At 39.0% G+C, this 11,836-nt stretch overlaps 1 protein-coding gene across 1 annotated transcript; it reads right to left on the minus strand.

The window, feature by feature from the left end:
• Positions 1-2,886: 2,886 nt before the first annotated feature.
• Positions 2,887-4,444, minus strand: LOC103420987 (large ribosomal subunit protein P3-like). Its single transcript, XM_008359023.4, has 2 exons — positions 4,073-4,444; positions 2,887-3,244 (listed from the first exon to the last, which is right to left on the minus strand). Exons 1-2 carry the CDS (start codon positions 4,268-4,270, stop codon positions 3,077-3,079), a joined length of 366 nt encoding a protein of 121 aa, XP_008357245.1. The 5' UTR covers positions 4,271-4,444; the 3' UTR covers positions 2,887-3,076.
• Positions 4,445-11,836: the final 7,392 nt, after the last annotated feature.

An 11,836-nucleotide genomic window follows, 5' to 3' on the forward strand; every position in this document is an offset into this window, starting at 1 on the left:
CTGGACCATCCCCGAAGATGGGGAAGCCGCACCCTCCACACGGCAAGGTACATTGGCGACTAGCCAATCATCTACTTCGACCCTGAAGCATGGCAGACCCCTTGGTTCAAAGGATTCACAACCCCGGAAGAGGAAAATGGCACCAACTAGTGACCCTAGTTTGAATCCGACCATTGCTCAACGCATGAGGTTATTATAGATTACGATGATGCTTCAGATGAAACATGTCGACCTCCCGAGAATCACGAGATTTCGGTTCCCTACACAGTATTGGATGAGGTTTAGAATAGGAATGAGATGATCGTCGATGATGCATTAGCGTACTTAGTAGCTACGAGCATCATGCTTAGCGATGACATTGAACCACGTTTCGTCGATGAATGCCGACGTAGAACCGATTGGTCAAACTGGAAACAAGTAATCCAGGTCGAACTCGATTCGCTCGCAAAACGTAAGGTATTTGGACCTATCATTCTTACACCACCACGTGTGAAGCCCGTTGGCTACAAGTGGGTTTTCATGAGGAAGCGTAATGAAAATAATGAAATAGTGCGATACAAAGCACGCCTCGTAGCACAAGGATTTTCTCAACGCCTAGGGATTGATTACGAGGAGACGTATTCCCCCGCAATGGACATTATAACGTTCCGCTACCTAATCAGTTTGGTAGTTTTCAAAAAACTGAATATGTAGCTTATGGACGTGGTAACTAGCGTATCTCTATGGGGATCTAGATACGGAAATTTATATGAAAGTTCCAGAAGGACTTCCATTGACTGGTTCAAATAGTTCTAAACCACGGAACACTATCTCAATTAGGTTGAGAAGGTCACTTTACGGATTAAAACAATCTGGGCGGATGTGGTATAACTGCCTGAGTGAATATTTGACAAGTCATGGTTATGTGAACAACGAACTATGCCCATGCGTGTTCATAAAGAAGTCATATTCCGGATTTGCAATCGTTGCAATTTATGTCGATGACATGAACCTCATTAGGACTCCCGCAGAACTTGAGGAAATTGCTACACATTTGAAATCAGAATTTGAGATGAAAAATCTTGGGAAAACTCGATACTATCTCGGTTTGGAGATCGAGTATTGTTCGGATGGAATCCTAGTACATCAATCGAACTACACCCAAAAGGTGTTGCGATGTTTTAATGAGGATAAAGCAAAGCCTTCTAGTACACCCATGGTCGTTCGAACTCTAGATGCTAAACGAGATCCCTTCCGTCCAAAGGAGGATGAGGAAGAGATTTTGGAACTCGAAGTTCCTTACCTAAGTGCAATTGGGGCTTTATTGTACTTGGCTCAGTGCACTGGACCCGACAACTCCTTCACTGTGAATCGATTGGCTAGATATAGTAATGCGCCCACACGCAGGCACTGGAATGGTGTTAAAGACATTTTCCGTTACCTCAAAGGTACTATGGATTTGGTTTGTTCTATACTCGTGAATCTCTTAGTGTTGCCGCCCCTTATGGCCCTCAGATTGATTCTCGCCTTGTTGGTTACGCAGATGCTGGATATCTGTCTGATCCACATAGAGCACGTTCTCAAACAGGTTATGTCTTTACTGTTGGAAACACTGCTATATCTTGAAGGTCTACCAAGCAAACGCTAGTTTTGACTTTGTCTAACCATGTTGAGATTCTCGCCCTACATGAAGCATTGCGTGAGTGCTTTTGGCTGAGAGAAGTTATGGAACATATTCGAAGCACTAGTGGTCTTACATCAGTCGTTAACCTTCCTACGACAATGCAGCATGTATCGAGCAGCTGAAGAAGGGATACATCAAGGGAGACAACACCAAGCACATAGCGTCAAAGTTCTTTTACTCACACTAGCAGCAGCAGCATCAGAACATTGAAATCAAGCAAATTCGTTCCTAGGACAACCTGGTTGATCTTTTTACCAAGTCATTACCCAAGTCAACATTTCAGAAGCTCGTCCAAAGAATTAGTATAAGTAAATTATCTGAGTTGAATCGCTTGTAGTTCTCTTATTTAGAAGTTATGTCTAACTCAGGAGGAGTATCTAGAAGCATACTCATATGATCTTAATGTACTCTTTTTCCTACAATTAGGATCATTTTTCCCACTGGGTTTTTGCTACCTAACGAGGTTTTAATGAGGCACCCATCCTGGGATAATTATACTCCGTTAAGTTTACTACCTTCGTCCAGTTTGACGTTCGTTTTAGACAGTATGCATACTTCTCACTTTTCTCCTTAGTCTATGGGTTTTCCCCATGCCTTGGGTTTTACCATAACGAGGTTTTGTGAGTTTTACTACAAATGCATATTTCACTTAAATTTGAGACTTGCGATCACCCGTTATGTCGATGACTTCATCAACTACTCTGCTAAAGATCTGATGCGATGGTTTGTTGAGTATTTACACACTCAAGAAGGAGTGTTGCAGTCATATTTGGAATAAGAATGTGATTGTGTAAAATCCCAAGGAATCTGGGAAAGTATCTTATATTCCTATTAGGATTAGATTACTTATTAAATATTGTAATCCTAAAAGGGAAGATTTTACCCTTCCTACTACTATAAATAAAGGCACAATGAAATGAATCAAATACACATCACAATGAAATCAATCTCTCTTCTCTCTCAATATTGCCAAACCCCTCTCTCTCTAAACCCTAGATCGTTCAATCAAATAAGCCTATAACAATTATCTTTTTTTTGTTGTTAATGTTATTACTGATGTTGACTTTTTAACATCTACTTTGGAGATGCTTAGCAATTTCAAACATATTTAGGTTTTTTGCACGGATACGAATGAAGATTTTAGGCTTAAATGTCAAATCGGTCGAGAAATGCAGAAACAAAGCCAAAAACACTTTAAACATAACCACATAACTAACAGAGGATACCACTTTAAACATAACCACATAACCATTTCAAGAGTGCACCAAATTGCTTAACAAAAATATCTTCTGATCTCATAATCTCTCATCCAACCAATTCAAAAACATCGAACACTACATGCAATTTGAAGAAAGGAACAAGTAAAGATTACGACATAATATGTAACTCGGTAGCGACAGAGCTATGACTAGATTAATCAAAGAGAGAGAATCCCATGTCATCATCGCTCTCCTCCTTCTCTTCCTTCTTCTCCTCAGCTGCGGGAGCCTCTGCAGCAGCCGCTGCACCACCTCCTGGAGCCGCAGCAGTAGCACCACCTCCAATGAAGGCACCGCCACCACCACCGCCACCAACGATCACCTGAACCAATTAAGTTTCAACATACAAATTCAGCACCACAACACGATAACTTAAAAAGAGACTAGCACGCATAAACAATTTATAACACCCACACTTGGTTTTCAAAGTTCTTTGATGCTGTAGCATTTGTCTAAAACAACTGGTCTTACGGGGCAATAAAAAGGCATACAAGCATCGACTCATGATTATGGATGCCTCAAACGATTGGATCATATTTTACACGTAAAACAAGTCATACAATTAGGCATAGTAACGAAAGCAACCACAGACGATTTGAGCAAACACAATTCAAACTGGTTTGAAGCAAAAACCCAAACACAAGGGATGTGGAACAGATTTTACATGTCAAACAAAAAATACAGTTTGGCAGAGTAACGAATGCATCCACGAACGAATTGAGCGAACATAATTCTGACTAATTTGAAGCAAAAACCAAAACCCAAACCCAAGGGTGGAGCATGTTTTACATGTAGAACAAGTCATACAATTTGGCAATGTAACGAATGCGTCCGCAAACGATTTGGGCAATCATAATTCTACAGTTCACTCCATCATTATTATTATTTTACTTTTGCAACAATCGACTACATTTCTGGGAAAGCCTATAACAAATTAAAAGATCAAAAAATAACAAATTAACAGATCAAAAAGATCAGAGAGATCAAGAAACAATAAACAACAAAACAAATCAAATCAAATCCCAGATTTGAATTTTCCATGTCAACTGAAAACCGTAAGCAAAATACAGAACTGAAGAATCAAAGGCATAGGAGGCTAGGACCAATAATACAATACGAGATTTAGGGGGAGGGAGAGAGAGAGAGAGACCTGGAAGACGGCTGAGGTGGGAGTGACAGGAGAGTAGGAGGTCTGGACACCGCCGGAGGAGTCGGAAGAGAGAGCGGACTGGACAAGCTTCCTCTGGAGCTCGAATGTGGATGGAGCGGTGGCCTCAAGGTCTCCATTCTGCTGCTTGGCGCACCACTCTCCCCCGGAGGTCCTCAACACGAAGGTGAACACTCCCATGGCGAATCGAAAACGCTAACCCTAACGCTGGTTTCTGTGATGTAGATTTTGGCGCTTTGAGACGACACGGGCAAGACGGCTGTTTACTCTGAGTTTTGCTCTATATGTACAATACGATGCCAAAACCCTAGCAGCCGCTTAACAATTCACAAAGACAAATTTCACCCTATCATCTTTCACAATTCCATTTCTACTTTTTTATTGGTTGTGGTTCGACCACTGTTCTAAAAAAGCAGCTGATTACCGTCCTGATTAATGCTTATGCGTTTGAAAATTAAGAAATTGTGCATAGACCTGATGAGGCATCCGCCTAGACCACCTAGGCACCCTCTTAGGTTACGACTCACTTAGATAGAAAATAGATAACTTTCATTTTGTATTTTATTTTTTTTAATAAATTGTAAGAGACTTGCTTAATAGTTAAATGAACACACATTATATGCTTGTTCCCCATGTTTTTATTATGTTCCAATACTTCATAATATATATGTCATTCTATTTTGTAGTTTATGATGAAATTATATATATTTTAAATAAAAACAGACACTTATTTACACGAAATATAATAGATTTACTTAAATCCGCCTAGTCTGCCTAAGCGCTCGCCTAGGCCCTGCTTAGGCGCCTAGGCGCTAGGCTCTAGCCCGTCACCCGATTAGCGCTTAGCGTCTTTTATAACCTTGGGTTCGACCAGTAACAAATTAGATTTATCAGCCTTAAGGTTCATCACGCTCTAAAACATGCAGGAATTTCATATATATAGGGAGGGAATGGCTGAATCCAAGGAGGAACAGGTTTTGGCTTTTTGAATTATCTTAGGACTCTAAGAATTAGGTAGAGAGTGTTGGAATGTGATTAGGATTCCTCCTTACAGCTGGAGATAGGATGAGATAAGGTTGAATAAGATATAATAAGATAAGATAAGATAAGATCCTCTCCAACTAAGATTCCTCTTTCTTGTGTAATTTCTTGTCTTCCAAGCCTCAACTTTAATTTCTCCAGATTTTAGCACATATCTAGCACCATTTAAACACCAAAAACATCCAGCCCATATGCTATCCACACATGCTATCCAATCCAAGTCCAAAACTGCTCCAAATTGCTCCATTTTGCCATTTATTATCATCTTTACCAACTGGACCTTCAATAATCCGAAAATAACTTAAATTACTACAATAAATGGAAATTAACTAAGTAAATGCAAAGAAATAAAATAGCAAAGTGTCATAATTATGCTCCTGTCATTACTAAACTTCATAGTCTAACAGTCTTGTCTTCAGGCTCTAGAACCCGAAGGCTGAGACGTGTTCTTTCCTCAGCCGGAGTTGCAAGATTTAGAAGTCATCAGCGCACCTAACACAACATCAACATTCATTCAGTCCTCGACCGAGCTTGGCTAACGAGTTGGTAGGCCCTGCATTCAACCAAAGGACACTTATTAGCTATTCAGCATGCGCGCCACGTAAGCTAAGTAGTTTTTTAGGGTCAACACAAGTATACCCCCCTATATTTTAAAAAATTACAGTCTGTACACCTACACTATGTCTTTGCCAATTATTATATTACATTAAATACCGTATTCTTTTTAATCATTTAACATATTCACATCAATTTATATAAAAGTTTATCATACACTTAGACATTCTGTCTTTGTTCAAACACTTTTACAAATACTCAACAACTTTATTTTGCAATTTTTTATTCTCATAGTATAACAGAATCAGTTTTTGTTTAAAAAGCACATCAATGCCAAACTAGTCCTTAATTCATGTAGAAGTTCACTTTCCATGAGCTTGACTTGTTGATTCATATGCAATAAGCATTGAATATTATAATTATCAATGTTTATTGGAAAACAGCATGTAAATGTATTTTGTGTATATATAAAAAGTTTAAATCATTGTTGTGCAAAAGTATAATATTTATAAAATAATATAGAAACTAAATGATATGTTATTTTAATGGGAAAACAAATGAGTTGCATCACCCCTCTAAGAAGCGAACAGAAGAAACATTCATATGAGCCTTCATTCTGCCATAGACCACATTATAATAGTAACTTCTGGTGAGGGATGGTGAACATTATGCTAGTCTTGGTAATGAAAGCCCTCAAACGATCAAAGGATAAGCTCATTCCATTTGGCATCACCATGAGTTGCTTTGTGGGAGACAAATCCCAAACCAAGGGTGTATTACCTTTGGAAGTCATGATTGTTGGTCAACCGTACATGATGACATTTTTCATTGTCAATTCAAAGACCGAGTATAATGCTTTGTTCGGCCAGGATTAGATCCACCAAGCCAATTGCATCTCATCTTCATTGTATCAAGTTTTAATCTTCTGAAATGGTAAGTCGGTTATAGTATATGTAGCCGATAGTCAGCCATTCGAAACCAACATGATCCAATCTAACTATTATGATGAAAACATCGACTACATCACACTTCAAGGTTTTAAAGCTGACGGGGCAGCCAATAAGGATATCTATTTAAAAAGCCATCGAGGTTAGCACTGAAACCATTCAATAGGATTTGGTAACACTCGGTCTGGTTGACAACCTATCTGATGGTTAGTACAACCATTCATGAGAGATGACATGCCGCAGTTTCATTGATCATGGAACGTCTGCTGGCCCATTAGTATGCAATTTCCCAAGACCTTAACTCTGGGATTAACTTTATTGAGTTCCTTGCCGAAGTGTATAACGATGAAACTTTTCCCCTCAAGAAGGTTAAAGTAGCTCTTGCCGAACTTGAAGATAACAAGCCACAAGTCTAAGACCCTTTAAAGGACATTAATGTAGGAACAACCGATGATCATCGGCCTCTTTTTATTAGTGCTTTATTACATCGGCCCCTAAAGGCCGAGCTTTGTTATTTGTTCATTGAGTTCAAAGATTTTTTTGCTTGAAGTTACCACAAAATGTCTGGTTGAACATGAGTTTAAAATAAAGAAGGATGCAAACCATTTCGCAAACCACCAAGACGATTTTCGACCGAAGTGCAGGTCGGCATCAAACACAAGATTGTTCATCTATTAAATATCGACTTCATTAGGATAGCTTGGTATGTGGAGTGGCTGGTGAACATTATGCCGGTTTGAAAAAGAATGGTGTTTTTCTGATCTACATTGATTTTCACAATTTGAATTTGGCAACTCCTAAAGATGAATACACAATGCCAATATCTGATTTGCTAATCGATGCCGAGACCATTCATGAGATTCTCTCTTTCATGGATGGCCATGCTGACTATAGCTAAATTTTCATTACCGAAGCAAATGTGCATAAAACATCCTTTTGGTGCCCATGTGCTCTTGGCACATACGAATAGGTTGTGATGCCGTTTGGCCTGAAAAATGTTGGCACTACGTATCAACTTGTGATGAATACTATTTTCCATGATCTTATTAGCTGTTGAGGTAGATATTAACGATATTATAATCAAGTCTTGAAGGCGCCACTCTCATATCCTTTTCTATATAGGTTCAAGGGCGAAGACGTTGAGATCGACATGGTTCACATGCAAGATAATTTTTGGACCATGTAATTCAACAAGTTAAGTACATTAACGTCAGCCAGTGTTGGTATAATCATTCAATTACCAAAATGACAGTGTTGGTTATTCACTTTTAAACTCGACTTTGACTGCACCAACAACCAGACTAAGTATGAAGCGTTGGTAATTAGTCTTGGAATGTTGAATGACTTAAAAGTAACTAGAATTCTAGTGTTAGGAAAACTTAGAGGTTGTGATTAACCAAATCAAAGGCATTTTTCGTTGCATGAGTTGCACGTTGGCTCTTTATCACATGGTCACCACCTTCTTCGCCAACATGTTCTCTGGCATCATGTGCAAACACATCTCACGAATCCAAAGTAGTGATGCCAATGAACTCGCCCAAATAGCCTTCGACACACAATTCACGAAGGACGAGATGAGCTGGGTAGTCACGATCGGAATTGATTACTCTTGATCTGGTTAATCAACAAGCTGATAAGCAGTGAGGTTTAATCAAAACCTGAGTCATGTCATTGCATGATTAGAACCCGAGTCCCAAAATATATTACACAGTTGAGGTAAGATGAAGTAAAGCCAGCACTATATTCCGACTCCACCCCTAGAATTTCCAAACTAGAAATATACTTTCTCCATATTTGTCACTATCAAGCAAAATTAGGCAAGATGAAGTTAAGCCCTAATATCATAATAGCCTCATTTTCTTCTTGCAATTTATTCCATAACATTCATCCATTACCCTCCCATATGTGACATCCTCCTCCCAGTCTTCGCATATGGGTTCAACTTCAGTAAGGTGTTGAGGGGGTTCTTCTTCTTCCTTGGAGCTTTCTCTTATACTCATGAGAGTTTTCTGACAACGATTGAACCTCGTCAATGAAGGGAAAACTATGAGTTTAACACATGGGATTTCAAAATGACTAGCATGCATATACAATTCAAAATTTATATACATAAGCAACGAAAGCATGCTATCAAATAATATCAAAGCTATAGTCAAGCAAATCCCCTTCAAGGTTCATAGGTTTATATATAATGCATCTAAAACATTCAAGTTAAGAACTAAGTGAAAGTATAGATCTATACCTCTTGATCTTGATTTTAGACCAAGGATGGACCACCTCCAAGCCCTTTGCTCCTTGAAGTCCTTGAGCCTAGCCTCCCTCCTTGCCTCCTCCACTTTGTTAGTAAGAGTGCTCCAAGGTTCTCTTTTAGTCTCCAAAGGAGAAGACCTCTAAATATCCACACCCACTAGTGTAGTGAGATGGATGGAGGAATAACCAAAAGGGTGAAAGATTGTTAGCTAAATCACCCTCAAGGTGGCCGGCCTTTGGTGTTTTTAAAGAGATGTTTCTTTTGCCTCTTTATTGTTTTAAAACACACAAAAATCCTAAGGAATAAATCTCTATAAAGTTCCTTATATAGACAAAAAGAAACCTAGTCAACAAATTGACTTAATATCTCTCCCTTTCCACTTTAAATGGCCGGCCCCTTTGTGTTGGTTTGGGCTTTGGGCTTTTATTTATTTCTAGTCATCCAATGCTTGAATAAAAGCCCAATGGGTTTAGGCCCAATGGACCCAATTAAACCCGAACGTTTCTTTAAGCCCAAAACGATCTTTTATCGCTTTTATGATTTCTTTAGACTTTCTAAATTAATCACAACACTTAATTAATCCAATTAATTATTTCCATCATCCATTAATTACTCACTACAAGAGTGTATCGGTATACAATCATTTTAGGTTCTAATTAGCAAGGCAGTGAGGTGATTGACATCAATCCAACTGATTATATTTAATCCAATCACTTAGTGAATTAAAACTTACTTTTAATTCACCTTTCTTCTTTGATGACTACATTTAATCATCTAGAAGAACTCACAAGCTATGAGTGACATCTAACCATATGTCATAGCTACCCAAGCTAATGTAGAAGTTGTTCGGAGAACCTATTCAATTGGAATTACAATGTAATTTGATCCTTCTCTAAAACAATACTCTCAATCACATTACTAGGGTATGGATATTATGTCAAACCCCTAATGTGATTATTCCTTCTTATATGATTCTATTGAGTCGTATATGAACGCTTTCCTTTATTACGCTCGATACTTCGGCCGAAGGTTCCCGAATCATATCTTAGAGTATTCTTCCTCTCTTATCGAGGATTAGAGATTCCTTGTTGCACATTCACTTGCCTTCATGACTAAGTGGCTTAACCCCAATTATGCCGTGGACACCCACGAATGGGGTGACTTTGACATAATCAAAGATTAAGTACTTAGCCACAAGACAACGACGATGCCTCAGGTTTATTCCAACCATTAGAGTTACTTGCTTGACATGTGAGTAGACCTCCATGCAAGTACTCTCGTTCGATTGTGTTCAGTGAACTCATTCCCTTAATGAGCACCTACATACTTGTCTTAGTGTCACTACACAAATGGGATGAGACTTTCCATTCTTCCATTTGAAGTGGACACAGTATGTACCGGTCTAAACATTGTCAGTTTCCCTCCGACAATCCAATGACCAGGAACCTTTTGGACATAATGGTTATGTGAAGAAGGTCTCTGTAGTCTAACATCATTAGATTACTTCTTCAATCGATCCATTGTCCATGGATTCATTATTTAGGACATATATCGTTAATTGAGATAGTCCTAATTAGTATCTTTGCCATTTGATGTATAAGAGTCATCTATACATCGATTCATTTGTCCTGAAAGGTTTCTTCCAAAGATTGACTTTCAGGGCATATTTCCAACAGTCAAAGTTTATGATCCTCATCAAGTCTGTTGTATAGTCTTCATAGCAAAGTTTTGCATGCGAGGGGTGACGCTTGTCTCCCCCAAATAGTTGTACTTTTTGTGCCTATTCATGGGAATTTGATAATAAACATGTAATTGCGCGATTTTTCTCATCCTTTGCTTCCTTGTTCATAGAATAAAACTTTAATCTGATAAATCTTTCCAAAGTAAATGAACTATTAGAGAAAGCGACTAACAGAGCGAAACACGAGTAAGCTTGTGGGCCTGAGACAAAGCTTAAAGCTTGTGGAACCATGATTTTCTAGGGCCAGAGCAAGTGAATCGGAATATAGTTACCTTAGAAGCTCGGTCATGGACTGGATAGCTTTGAGCGGGGCTATATTAACGGAGTAGTGGTGCCACCATCATCCTGTTTCGGAGCAATAAGCGAAGTCTGAGTGACTTTACCATAATGACCATGCTTGTTCCGCAAGACACATAGATCTAATTTGGGTTGAAATTAGCCAGATCCTCCATATGTCTTGGAGTTCCTACAATCTAAGAATTGGCGTGCGCCCCAAATAATCACACTTCTAAAGAGAACACAATATCTACTTCTAGATATCCTTTAGGATTCTCCCAGCTTAGAACAAAGATTCTTTTCTAAAAAGGTCTCTCTCCTGTTTGGTATAAATATGCCCTTTAAGGGTTTGTCTCTGTAACGCAAGTATTGCACTTTAATTTTCTTGTCCACTGCTTGAGTCTTATATTTATTTACTAACTTGACATTTGAAGAGCCTTTGGCCTGCATGGCCCCCCTCGAGGTTTCAAACCTGCTCACGGTTGTTTGTTGTTTTATAAGTTACTCGGATTTGTTCCTTCATTATCCACGGTGGTGCATGAATTTGGTTCCAACAATTGGTGCTTTCATTGAGAGTGAACTCATATTCCTCTCAATCAAATCACTCTACCCTTATGGAGACCCCTCCTAAACCATCATATTGTGTTCGTGTCATCCCCACGCATGATGTTGACCTCAGGAACAATGGGGTTTCCGCCATAGATCCTACATGGGAAGATCTGATGGAAATATGTCCATCTGTGGAAGACATCTGAGTGAGCCCTCTAGCCAAAGAACGAGCAAGACTCGTCGTCCTGAAGATGTGAATGAATGATCTTGAAGATGTCGTCTCCCGTTTTAAGGAGGTATCGATCTAGGAAATTCCCACCTAGATCCCAACAAAAATTGTTGATCTGAGCCCAGATGCATCTCTCCAACGACCTTCTCCTAAAAGA

Source organism: Malus domestica, chromosome 16 (genome assembly GCF_042453785.1).
Source record: "Malus domestica chromosome 16, GDT2T_hap1".
Lineage (NCBI taxonomy): Eukaryota > Viridiplantae > Streptophyta > Magnoliopsida > Rosales > Rosaceae > Malus > Malus domestica.